This window comes from Panthera uncia, chromosome D4 (assembly GCF_023721935.1).
Source record: "Panthera uncia isolate 11264 chromosome D4, Puncia_PCG_1.0, whole genome shotgun sequence".
Lineage (NCBI taxonomy): Eukaryota > Metazoa > Chordata > Mammalia > Carnivora > Felidae > Panthera > Panthera uncia.
The window spans coordinates 84327029-84340452 of NC_064807.1; the positions used below are offsets into that span (position 1 = coordinate 84327029).

Consider the following 13424-nt stretch of genomic DNA (forward strand, 5'->3'; position numbering starts at 1 on the left):
ACCCACAAAGCAGCATGGCTCTGTTGATGTGAGCATTCTCTGCTTTGATCAGGTGCAGGAAGGGGACCCCACTGCACTTACGCCATCCTACCCTTGGGCCAGAGCAGAGAGGCTCCTGGCAGTCAGAGATGACAGTTGGTCCAGATCGGAGACCCCTGACCACACACAGTGCTATCCAGGGGGAAGAGAGTGTAGAAGGACTCACTGTCCCTGCCACAGATGTGGAGATATGGGGAAAGCCCCCTCCCTACCTCCCAGACCTTCCTGCCCCTCATCTTGCATAATACTGACCTGGGGAAAAGAGCAGAGAGCTTGCCAAAAGTTTAAGCATGATTTGCGGGCAATTGCCTCACCCTTCCTGGATTTGGCAAAGGATAAGTTGCTCCACCCTGGGGTAACCATTGCCCAGCAGGACCATAAAAGGGGCCCTCCGGAAGCCTCCTCACTCACCTCCTCTTTCAGCTGATATCCAGAGTGGTGCCAGCTTCCTTGGCCCTGAATTCATGGCCCTAGGTCTCCTATGCCTGAGCCTTGTCCTGCTGGGGGCCCTGCAGACCCAGGCCCAGGACTCCACCCCAAACCTGATCCCAGCCCCGCCTCTGCTCAGGGTCCCTCTGCAGCCCGACTTCCAGGATGAGCTGGTAAGAGGCCTGGGGAGTGGGGGGCAGCTGCAGGGAAGCTCCAGGAAGAGTGTGAACAGAGGGGAGGAGAGGCAGGATGGGCTCAGGCTTTAGCTCAGTCTACCCTCGGGTCCCCTGATGGAAGGCACACCCCATGCCCCCATCCACACCCAACCTTGCTGACAAGACGGTCAGCTGAGCAGACTCCCCAGGTCCACACTCTCTTCCAAAATCCCTGCAGTCTTTGCAAGGTGGGAAAACCTTCAGGCCCTCTACATGATGAGGAAACTGAGGCTCAGGGAAGCCAGCTGGCCACTTGCCAAGGGTCACCTTCTCCCTGACACACTCAGGGCTCCCTCCTGGCCTAATGGCTCCTGCTGGCTTCATCAGCACAGCCTGTATGGCCAGTCTGGGTCCCAGCAGCCCAGCTAGAGGGGCTTCTGGTTCTGGGCCAGGCTGCCTAGAGGTGCCTGCAGGGATGGAGCAGGAGGGCCCCCTGGGGCTGCTCCTGGCTCTGCCTATCATCAGCCCCCATTGTAGTTCCAGGGGAAATGGTATGTCGTAGGACTGGCAGGGAACGCATTTAATAAAGAAGAAAACAGCCAGTTCAAGATGTATGCCACCACCTATGAGCTGAATGAAGACAACAGCTACAATGTCACCTCCACCCTGCTCCGGTAAGAGCCACCACCTCCTATGGGAATATGGGGGGCCTAGAGGGCTGCCATGGGGGTCCAGGAGTCAGACTGATGTCATAGCCAAGGGGTGACCAAAGCTGAAAGATGATAATTCATCCTACCGCTGGGCAATCGGTCCCTGTATTTATTCCTTCTTTCATTCACTGGATCAACATTTCTCAGTCACTTCAGCACAGACAGAAGACAGTCCTGGGAATGGACACAGACTGTCATCAGGAAACAAGACAAAGAGAACAGGGTGTCCTAGAATGGGAGGAGGGTTACTGGATCCAGCCTAGAATCCCACCTAGGGCTTTGTCAAGAGCTTCCAGGGAGGTGGTCTGTGGGATGGGCCTTGAGGAACCAACCTGCATCAGAAGGAGGCCTGGGACCTTCGTGGCAGGACTGCTGGACTGGTCAGAGAGAGCCACTTCTTCAAGAAACAGCAAGCCATTGCATGGCTGCCCTGAGCAGGAGCTGATGAGCAGTATGGAGGGGGCGGTGAACACAGTGGCAGGGGCCTCAGGTACTGGTGAGGAGTGGGTGTGGCTGTATCAGGGAGAAGAATGATGGTGTGCAGCCCAGGAGGCTGATCAGTCATAGGTGGGAGATGACCAGAGTGGGGGCAGATTAGGACCTAGAGAGGGGAGGCAAGGCTTACCCAGCTCCTCTGGGTTTCTGGCTCTGGCACTTGGGGATGGGGCTAGAGCATTGGTCATGGAAGGAGCAGAAGGGCAGGTGTGGGGAGATCGGCTCTGGGTTCCCAGGGGACCAGATGGGATGCAGCTGAGAGGTCAGGGTTGGCCCAACAGCTAAGGGAGTCTTTGGCATCCAGCAGACTGGAGCCTCTGTTGATTCCCGCAGGAGAGGTTATAGCAGGAAGCCACAAGATAGGCATAGGGGACAGGGGACCCCTGGGTGGCTCAGTCGGGTAAGCCTCTGACTTTGTCTCAGGTCATGATCTCACAGTTTTGAGTTTGAGCCCCGTGTAGGGCTCTGTGCTGACAGCTCAGAGCCTGGAGCCTGCTTTGCATTCTGTGTCTCCCTCTTTCCCCCCTCCCCCACTCAGGCTCTCTCTCTTTCTCTCTCTCTCTCTTTCTCTGTCTCAAAAATTAATGAACATTTAAAAAGTTAAAAAAAAATAGGAGACAAATACCTTGTGGTAAGGGGACAGTATAGAGGAAAGTCCACCAAGGGAAACAGCCTCAAAGATGGAAGGACAGCAGGTGCAGAGGGAGAGTCTGAGCACCTCAGGTGGCTCAGGGCAGAGTAGGCAGGGACAGGCAGGGATGGGCTCAGCGGGGAAGAGAGAGGCCCATCTGAGGGGTGGCGTGCGGGCCTCCTGCTGTGGCAGGGTGGGGTGTCACCCTCTTACCCACACACCTCTTGTTCCACAGGAACCAGCGCTGTGACCGCTGGATCAGAACTTTCCTCCCAAGTTTCCAGCCAGGCCAATTCAACCTGGGCAACATCGAGCGTGAGTCCTGAGTGGAGTGGGTCTCCGGGGGCAAGGACCTCACTGCCCCTCCACACAGATGCCAAACAGTGGAGGCAGGGGAGGAAGCAATAGCTCCCTCTCCCTGGCCAGGGTGGGCTGATCCCTCACTGTCCCCCATGCAGGTTACCCTGGAATCCAGAGTTACACTGTACGAGTGGTGGCCACAGACTACAACCAGGTTGCCACGGTGTTCTTCAAGAAAGTTTACAAAAACCGGGAGTTCTTCAAGATCACCCTCTATGGTGGGTCTTACCCCCTGGGACCCGGCTCTTGTTCGTGCTGGGGGAGAAGAGGCCCACGACACCCAGCCCCCAAGGTCCCCTTCACTCTGAGCCCTGGGAGGCAGGAGAGAGGTCTTTCCACAGACCCCTCAGGAGGGAGGGGTCTGAGGCATCATTCACGGGTTCCACAATATTCATGGAGCTTTCACCAGCCACTCACCAGCCATCTTGGCCACAGGGAGGACCAAGGAGCTGACCCAGGAGCTGAAGGAAAACTTCATCAGCTTCGCCAAATCCCTGGGCCTCACTGATGACCACATCATCTTCCCAATCCCCATCGGTAATCACCAGCTGGGGAGAGAAGGGCACATGGGGTCTGTCCAGGCCTGATGTTGCCTTACTAGGGAATGGGGGAGAGGAGGGAGGCAGAGCCCTTCTGTGGTCACTGGAGCTCCAGGAGCCACTTTGGGTTCAAGAAGACCCTGTCACACCCATGGTTCTTGTTCCCAAGTTTCCTCCTTCACAATAGCTCAGTCCTGCCCACATGAGTATTACACATCTGGGGCCAAGCTTCCCCAGTCTCCTTGCCTGGCCATTTCTCCATCTTCCTCCTCCCTGCCTGGCCTGTTTGTCCTGGGCCACCTCCCCTTTTGCCCTGGGGCTGGCTCACCATTGACTTGGCAGGCGCCCTTGTCCTCTGGCAGCCTGGTCTGGGCAGGTGCCTCCCCAAGGCTGAGGGTCTGTCAGGACTCAAAGGGAAACAGGCAGAAGGCTTGGGTGCCCAATCAGGACCATGGCTGGGCCTCATCTGCCTCCTTTGGAGAATGGGTGTCACCCAGGTCTGCTTGTCTTCAGGCCTCTCCCCGAGTCCCTGCCTCATCATCCAGCCCTCTGCTGTACCGTCTATGAAGGGAAGGCCCAGAACTTCTGTGGCTAGACCAGGCTGAGTCCCAGGGTATCCCAGGGGCAGTGCAGGGGCCCTGGAGCTCAGGGACCCCCACACATACCCCTGTCCATACTGACCCCTCTGTCCCCCACAGATCAGTGCATCGATGAGTGAGCAAGTGTGCAGTAAGTATGGCTGGAGAGGGGGCTGATGGGAGCCAGGGTGCAGCTGGGGGGTGGTCCCAGGTCTGCCTTTGTCCCACCTGCCCAGCACTGCTGCCCTCTCTATTCCCTTGACTCCCTCTCAGGTGCCCCCTGGCTCTGTTTACTCCATTGACCTCCCTCCAATCTCTGTCCAGGGCACCACCTAGCTGTCCCCACCAGCCTGGATGCTACTGAGAGATGTGGAGACCCTTCTCACTGCACAGCTCACCATCTGCTCCCCAGGCTGTCTTGCTCATGGAACCCCTCCTTGTTTGCTAAATAAACATGTGTCGCCTAGTCCCTAGTCTGTGCTCTTTGACCTCTGGGCCCTCTGAGAGGGAAAAGAACAAAGCAAAGGCTCCTATTAGCATCACTCCCAAGAAATGTGGTTTCCAGAAAGGGATTGAGGCCACAGAAGCAGAGTCCAGCTCTGACTGAACCCTTCTAGCTCCCAACTCCAGGCCCAGCCCCAGACCAGCAGGAGTGGTCACTTGCCCCTGCCTTGTAGCACACTGCTGGGGCACAACTCACACCCATGTTCAGGCACCTGCAACAGGTCCAGTGGCAGAGGCCCAGGCAGGGCCAAACAGCTGGGGAGAGTTGGGGGGCCGAGGTGATCTCACCACCACTTAACCAGTGATGGAGGGTGATAGGGGTGGGGTGATGGAAGGGTCTGGAGCCAAGGGCCAAGAAAGAATTCTCGAAGATGTACTTGGGTCAAAAATGTGATTTTATTAAAGCACGGTGACAGGACCCATGGACAGAAAGAGCTGGACTTGGGTTGTGAAGAGTGACTGGTTATGTTATGGCCTTGGAGGAGGTAAAGTCAAGGGAAGTTTTAAAAGAGATTTTCGATGCTAAAGAAGATTTACAGAATACTGGAGGCCTAGCTATTGTCAAGCTAAGGTATTTTTCTCTCTAGCAAACATCAACATTAAGACAGTAGGGAGTTCCTTGAGAAATGTTCTTCTCTGCCAGCCTCAAGTATCTATCAATGGGCTGCAGGGTATCAGGATATTTAATGTTACCTGCCATTTCCTTCTTGCCTTTCTTCCCCATATTACTATGAGGGGTGATGTGGGGGCTCCAGGAAACTGAGTCTATAGGTTTCTGGAGATTAGGCTATTGATAAGATTGCCTTTTTCTTCTAATTTACTAAGATATTTATAAACTGATGGAGACTCATGTCCTGCATGACTGGGATCTCTATCAGTTAACCATTTGTTTTCTTTCCTTTCCTTTGATCTTGGGAAGCCAGGAGTGTCTGAGGCATGTCACACACATCTCACCTGGGGTGGGGGGAGGTGTAATGCTAGCTTGTACTTTGCCCTCAGCTTGCCTTATTCTTCCTCGTCATATCACCCCTAAACAATTTTGACCCTTACATCTTTAAGGTTGTTGAAGGGGAAGGTCTCATCTTCTGTAGCTTCTTCCTGTTCAGTAGGGGAGTAGAGATGTCCCTACCTATGAGTCAATATTGATCAGTTGGGGAACATGTAGGAAGTTACAGAAGGCAGAGACAGCTGGATCCAAAATGGACAATGAGTATGAATCTCCTTTAGTAGAAAGGATCATCTGTTGGCTTGAAGTTATTGTAGTGATGGAGTCTTGTCACCAGGCAGAGAGACAGGAGAGAAAACAGCCAAATGTAATTAGAATAACAAGAAAGAGCGGCCCGAATAAAAGTCTTTTGGTAACTGATGAAAATCCTTAAGTCCAGGAGTTTAACCAATCATGAAAGGAAAGTGAGGAATTGTTTAAAGCACCAATTTGAGTATTCAGGTCAGTTAGAATCCAGAAATATTTGTGTGGTAATCTAGCATGTATACTGATGATGTTTTGGGGTTTTTCTGTGTGGTGGTCTGGAGCCAATGGACAAGAAATATTCCTGGAAGACGTTTTGTGCAAAAAGGTGATTTTATTAAAGCGTGGGGACAGGACATAGGGACAGGAAGAGCTGCACTGGGGTTGTGATGGGTAACTGACTATATACCCTCAGGCAGAGAGGGGGTCAGGGATAGAGTAAGTCTCTAAGGTATTTTGGAAGCAAAGTTTCCAGGACCTTGAGGGGCTAGCTGTTGCTAGGGAAACACCATTATTACTGTTGAATAAAACCTCAGTCGAGAGACCTTTCAGATGCATATTGTGGGATCATAAACTTGGAGTATGATTGCCAGCATATACCTTGGGGCAGTTGAGATAAAGGAAATAGATTTACAGGATCCTGGAGGTTGGGATACTGTTAAGCTAAGGTTCTCTTTGCCCCTGGCAAAGTGTCATTAATGAGGCAGCTGAGATCCCAGAGGAAGGTTACTCTGCTGGTTTAAAGGACTTGCCAATAGTTTCCTACATCACCATGGCAAGCATTTAAATGCCTTTCCTTTGTTCTTGGGTAGCCAGGAGTGTGTGAGAAATATGTCAGATATTCCACCTGGGGGAGGGGAGATATGCCAGCCTGTTTTGCCCTCATTTTGCTCCACGCTCCTCAATCATATCTCCTCTGAACAATTTTGACCCTTATATCTTTAAGGTTGTTGAAGGAAGAAGGTGTCACCTTCTGTAACTTCTTCCTGATGAGTAGGGGCATACAGTTGTCCCCATCTATAGGTCAATATTGGCCCGTCAGGGAACAAAAAGGGAAATTAAGGTGAGGCAGGTGAATCCAACGTGGATAACATGTATGAACATCCTTGAGTAGAAAGGATCATCTCTTGGCTTGAAGTTATTGTAGTTATGGAATCTGGCACCAGGCAGACAGACGTGGGAGAAAACAGTAAAACCAAGTACAATAACTAGCAAGATTAGCTCAAATGAAAAGTCCTTTGGGATCTAACCAAAATCCTTCGGTCCAAGAGTTTAGCTCATCACTAAAGGAAAGAGAAGGGTTATTTAATACACCAGTGTGAGTGTCATGATAGTTAGAAACCCAGAAATATTTTTGAGGTACTCCGGAATGTATATACAGTGTTTTGTTGTTATGAGAGTTTAAGTTCCACCTTGTGCAACACTTAAAACATCTAATGCCATTCTGTTTTGTAGAAGTGTTTTATGCATTTGAGTTATTTTATTTTATTTTAAAATTTTTTTACATTTATTTATTTTTGAGAGACAGAGAGAGACAGAGCACAAGTGGGGAAGGGGCAGAGATAGAAGGAGACACACAATCCAAAGCAGGCTCCAGGCTGTCAGCACAGAGCATGATGTGGGGCTTGAACTCACAAACCGTGAGATCATGACCTGAGACGAAGTCGGATGCTTAACCAACTGAGCCACCCAGGTGCCCCTTGAGTTATTTTAGTATTTAGTAATATAATGGTATTTTGAGAGTCATTTAATTCTTTAACTGTGTAACAGGTGATGTATAGCCATCATATTGACTCTGTTTTGTTTAGTAACCAATCAGGTAATTAAAAAGAGGTACTTTTATAGAAAAAAGAAAAATACAGGTTAATTATTAGAGCAGATTAAAAGCCCAGTGTCTTCCAGTGCTGCCGGTGAGATTTTTTAGACATTAGGCTTGAAGCATCCTCAGATGCTTCTGGGAACAGGCAGCAGGAATCACATTGGTCTTTTGACTTGTATCTCAAATGTCTGTGGTGATCCTTTTGAATGGCCCATTGTAAGAAGGAATTGTTAGTAGAAATTGGGAAAAGAGGATGAAAAAGAAAGGTACAACCATCCTAAGAGAAGTTGGAGGTCTTCCACAGGTTCACAGGAATAAGAAGGCATATTAGTTTGCTCATTGAATTCCTGGGAAGGGGGCACAGGTTTTATTTTAGATATAGGAGCCCATGAAGTGTGCCCCTCTAACTTTATTGCAGTGGGAGTTCGTAATATGACCCAGTAGGGGCTCTTCCAGTTTTAAGTTAAACCCACTGTTGTATTAGACTTTCAATCCTTTAAATAAACCAGGTGTTTTGGGTTTATATGGTGTGGGTTTCTAGCAACCATTAGATCAGGTTTAGGAAAGATATTTTTTGCATATTCATTTAGAGATTTAGGAATTGCACATACATTTGAACAGTTCCAGCATTTACCCAAGCAATATCACCTAAGATTTACCATTATTTAACAGGGCTTCCACTTAACATACCAAATAAAAAGTCCTCATTGGTCAAAAAGACTTTTTTACAATTTAAATCCTGGGAAGTTTGTTAAACCTTACAAAATATAGAGCACATCTGAAATGGGGTTGAGATCATTACAAATCTTAAAGCTTTAAATTATGTATTTAACCAAGATGGCATTAAGAGATTCCAAAGGCAAATATGTAGGGTTATATACTTGTCAGCAAAAGTTAACCTCCTTTAACAGTGAGAAATCTTAACTAAGTGATTAAAGACCTGATAAGGGCATAAGGTAAAGCTGTGGTTTTCCCAGCAGACAAAAGAGAATACAATCCTTTGTATACGTGCATACATATATATGTATATTTTTTTTCTTTGTATCAAGAGATAAACAATCCAAAAAACTTTGTTTTTTGAACAGAGAGAAAAGCAGAATTTCAACCTTATACCAGTGTACTTTAAAAAATCCATTCTGCAACATAGTCTGTCCTAATCACACATAAAATTCCTTTCCAAAGATTTCCCTTCATGAACCTTCTACGACTTTCCTTTGCATTCAAATTTTATCCCAAGCCATTTTTCTCCAAACCAGTCTCATTTAGGACAAAGTTACTTTCTTTTACCTGCAACAAAAAAATATATTTCCATTCCTTCTTTTTTACACATTCATACTTTTTTACATATAGAGTTGCTTTCCTTATTTCCATCAGTCTTAATTACATTTAGCAGAATTTTGACTCTTAGCAACCTTGGTCTCCAGCTGAGACTAAGTAGTAACCATTTGTAAACTGTTACACCAGAATCCTTTAGATGGAAAATTAATGAATCAATTAAGCATAAACCATGTTTCCAATAGACCCAAATGTTCTTAGTTTCTCTGCAATAAGAAGTCAAAAGCAGAAACCTATATTCAGCAATCAATGCTTTAGCACTCCATCCTATTTGGAAAAGACCTAGATATCCAGTGAATTCAATCCCATTTATTCAAGTGTCAGATTACCAAAGACATTGAAAGCTGTCTTAACAATTATCTATGAAAACTTTGAGATAAACAAAATTAACCATTATTTTAAGTCATCTTGTTGCTAACACATTGCAACAGAGACAACATGAGCTTATTTGGCCTTTAGGAAATCTTGGCAGAATAAAAATTTCGTATTTGATGCCAATAACTCTAAATACATGTCTATCTTAGTTAAACTAACAAATTTAAATAATATTAAACACCGAATATGTTCCACCTGCGTTCACTTAAAGGCCAGTTTGTTCCCCATTGTCACTTTTTTACCTAGGACAGCAGTAGGGGAATCTGAAGTGGGTGATCCAAGGGGGTGCTCATCCCTCCTTGACATCGAGGTGAGAGGATGGTATAGAAGGCAGTTATGTAGGTCACACGGAAGGTGATGCAGAAATAGGAGGAGGGAGAAGGGAAGGCAGAAAAGGTGAAGTGCCAGAAGGCAGAGAAAGAGGATTCCCAGTTCTAAACCTTGTCAGCTGGGAAAGAGGAGATCCCATTTTTTTTTTCTGTCTTTTTGTTTGTTTGATTTCCACCAAAGTTGAAATAGGGAGTCTATGTCTTGCTAGAGAAGTTGGGGGATTTCCTTGAAACAAAGTGAGAAGGGCAGCTGCTTGAGAATATTCTTTAAAGTCCCCAACCCGAGGTAGACTAACCACAGTTGATTTCAATTATAGACGATAACTCAGGAAATGAATGAGGGAGAGGCCCCCACATCTATTAGGAGGAGGAACAGAGAAGCAGTCAGCATCCTCCTTTGTCGTGGATGGCCTGTTTCCTCTAGCAACCGAATTCCATCAGGAGGAGGCCTGTTAGGACATCCACGATGTCAGGAGGGAGTTTACTAGCCGAACACATTTGGGCAAATACATTCAATCCGGCCTTTGGCAAATACATTCAGGCCTTTCAATCCGGGTCCTGACTTAGAGCTGTGAAGGCCTGGACCTTGGGTACTTCCATCCATTGACCTTGTTTCCTGCAGAAGAAATTTAGCTGCTAGATCCTACAAGACCACACAATGTTACAGGACATCAGTCCTTTCCTAAATTTTGCAATCCAAATTGCTTCTAGTGGGTTGAAAGACATCCCAAGGGAGAGTCCTTGGGGACTGAGGACAAGCTCCTGTCCTCCTAGAGACAGAAAAGTAGAGAAGATCCATTACCACAAAAAAATGCCCCCCAAACTCCCATGTGGTGTCCTCTGCAGAGGATATATCAGAGGTTCCTGAGGTGTCATAGTGACCCGAGGCGTACCTTTAACCAAATCGCTATTGTCACCGACCAAATACTAAGGGCATCTGTAGGAGGGATGCTGGTACCCCCCTCCCCCGCTTTCCCATTGTATCCTAGGCTACAAATAGGAGCCAGCAGATGGACCTACTTTGCCTTGCTGAGAAGGCTGAAGAAACCACCGTTTTTAACCCATGGAAAACACTGGAAAAGTTTTACAAGGGAGAATTGCCCAATTTTCTATTTAAGTAGTAGTTAGTAGAGGACATTGACCAAAAACAATGAAGACAGAAACTGATCATGTTCCATGTGACATTCCAACACATAGAGCCTTTATAGCCAACTTCCTAGGAAATGGTCCCCAGTTGGGTTTTAATTCAATCAGGTACTGTTTTCAACAGTAACGGGGGAGGTCCCATAGCCAGAAACAGCTAGACCAGGGATGTGGAAGGGAGCACGTTATACTAATGAGGAGGAAACCTCACATGCTAGTCACTTAGGTGGCTGTTCCGTGCCCAAGGCAGACAACAATATGTAATGACAGGAAGAAAGAGAGGGCCCAAGTTTCTGGGTATTTTTATTATTCTAGCCTGGGGACTCACTTCCAGCCAAAAGGCAGGCCTTCTTCTCCCCATAGAGTAGCCATGGGCTAGAGGAGTGCAGACTGAGCAATGGACAGGAAAGTGTTCCAATAACACCATACTCCTTGAAAAGCCCCAGAAATAAACGTAAAGGAAGATAAGAGAAAGTACTCACCAGGTTTGCACAAATGCTCAGGGCCCAGAAGAAAAGACTCACCCCCACATAGGACACCAAAAGATGGGGTTTTTGAGTGAAGTGGGCAGGGGGTTCCAGGGCCGATGGCCAAGAAAGAATTCTTGAAGACGCGTTTGGTGCAAAAAAAGAGTGATTTTATTAAAGCACGTGGACAGGACCCATGGGCAGAAAGAGCTGCACTCTGGTTGTGAAGAGTGACGGACTATATACTATGAAGTTGTGGGAAGTAAAGTGAAAAGGGAGGGAGGTGTCCAGAGGGACTTTGACATGCTTATGAGGACTCCTAAGGTACCTGAGGCCTTGCTATGGTCAAGCTAAGGTTGTTTTACCTCTAGTAAGGCATTAACATTAGGAATGGTAAGGATTCCTGGAGACATTGTTGTACTCGGTATTTGCCTCAAGGATTTGTCACTGGGCTGCAGGGTATCAGAAATTTAATTTTATCTGCCATTTCTTTCTTGCCTTTCTTCCCCACATCACCATGGAGGGTAGGGTGTTAATAGGGGCTCCAGGAAAGTGAGTCAATAGGCTTCTGGAGATGAGACTATTGGTAAGATTGCCTTTTTCTTCTAATTTACTAAGATAGTTGTAAACTGATGGAGACTCATGTCCTGCATGACTGGGATCTCTATCAGTTAATCATGTGTTTTCTTTCCTTTCCTTTGTTCTTGGGCAGCCAGAGGAATGTCACACATATCCCACGGCAGGGGGGGGGGGGTGTAGGGGGTTCTAGTTTTACATCGCCCTCACCTTGCCATATGCTCCCTCTTTACCCAGAGTCTCTTCTCTCAGGGCCCACCACCTAAAGACCACTCCAGGGGAGCTGGTTCCCTTACAGCAGGTGGAAGAGCCAATGAGGTCTCCAGGAGTCTCATGTGATGCAGTGAACCCTCAGGTTAGCCTCACATCAGGCATTCTGTCAGCCCTGGCCCTTGTGGTGACATTTGGAGACACTGCCCAGGGACTGGGATGGCCAAGCCCTCATGAGGAAATTATTTCCCTCCAGGACAAAGCTGGGATCAGCCATGGCAGGAACACTTCTGGGGTCCAGGCCCAAGGACCTGGGCTCCACAGCCCAAAACTATAACCAGAGATGGCAGGTGGTATCAGTGATCTCTCAAGGATGAGGCTGAGTCCTAACACTCACTGTGACCCAAGGTTCCTGGTGTCCAGTGTGGCAGGGTAGAGAGCCCTCCTTGGGGCCCCAGCCCACCACCTCTTTTCACACAGTGCAGATGCATGTTCCCCAGTGACCCCCACCAGGATGGAGCTGGGACTATAGGCTTAGAGCTCTGCTCTGTCAAGCTGTCTTATTTGCGGCTGGCAGTCCAAGTTGGGGTTTCTCTCCACTGGGCCCACAAGAGGGGCCAAGTCTCTTAGGGGCCAGCTGAGGTCTGGGTTCACCCTGCCAATGGGACATGGAAGAGGGGAGGGGCTTACTCAAGATGGGAATTGTGGGGCTTTGGAATGGTGGGGATTCAGAGCTCACAGCCTAGAAAGAATTCTTCAGATGTCTTTGGTGCACAAACGGTGATTTTATTAAAGGACACGGACAGGACCCTTGGGCAGAAAGAGCTACACTGGGGTTGTGAAGAGTGACTGGTTATATACCATGGAGTTGGGGCCATAAAGTCAAGAGGAAGTTCCTAAAGGGATTTTCATATGCTCAAGAACACTGGGACATTACAGGAGGCCTAGCTGTTGTCAAGCTAAGGTGGTTTTGTCCTCTAGCAAAGCATTAACATGCAGACACTAGGGAATACGTGGAGAAATGTTATACTCCATTTTTGCCTCATGTATTTGTTAATGGGCTGCAGGTCATAATGAAATTTAATACCATGTGCCATTTCCTTCTTGCCTTTCTTCCCCATATGACTATGGAGGGAGGGTGATATTTGGGCTTTATAAGTTTATAAGTTTCTGGAGATTCAGCTATTGATAAGATATCCTTTTTCTCCTAATTTACTAGGACATGGAGAGAGTCACGTCCTGCAGGACTGTGATCTCTATCACTTAACCATTTGATTTCTTTCCTTTCCTTTGTTATAGGGCAGTCAGGAGTACCTGAGGAATATCACACAGATCCCACCTGGGAGGAGGGCCATGCTATCATGTGCTTTGTCCTCGGCTTGCCTTATGCTCCCTCATCAGGAACACTCCCCAGTAGGCCTTTGGTGGTGGGGGGAGGGGAAGGGTGTCTCACCCTGTGCCAGAGCCTGGGGTGGGTCCCT

At 47.9% G+C, this 13424-nt stretch overlaps 1 protein-coding gene across 3 annotated transcripts in view; it reads left to right on the forward strand.

Moving 5' to 3' along the window:
* The first annotated feature begins 445 nt into the window (after positions 1-445).
* Positions 446-13424, forward strand: part of LOC125921743 (neutrophil gelatinase-associated lipocalin-like) — a 50247-nt gene continuing 37268 nt past the window's right edge. For 2 of the 3 annotated variants that reach the window (XM_049629355.1, XM_049629346.1), the window contains exons 1-5: positions 446-641; positions 1161-1297; positions 2695-2774; positions 2918-3037; positions 3255-3356. In XM_049629355.1, the coding sequence (XP_049485312.1) occupies positions 504-641; positions 1161-1297; positions 2695-2774; positions 2918-3037; positions 3255-3356 (577 nt within the window). In that variant the 5' untranslated portion in view covers positions 446-503. Of the gene's footprint in view, positions 642-1160; positions 1298-2694; positions 2775-2917; positions 3038-3254; positions 3357-4056; positions 4088-4260; positions 4403-13424 lie in introns of those variants that run through there. The other variant, XM_049629337.1, reaches the window with a different exon arrangement.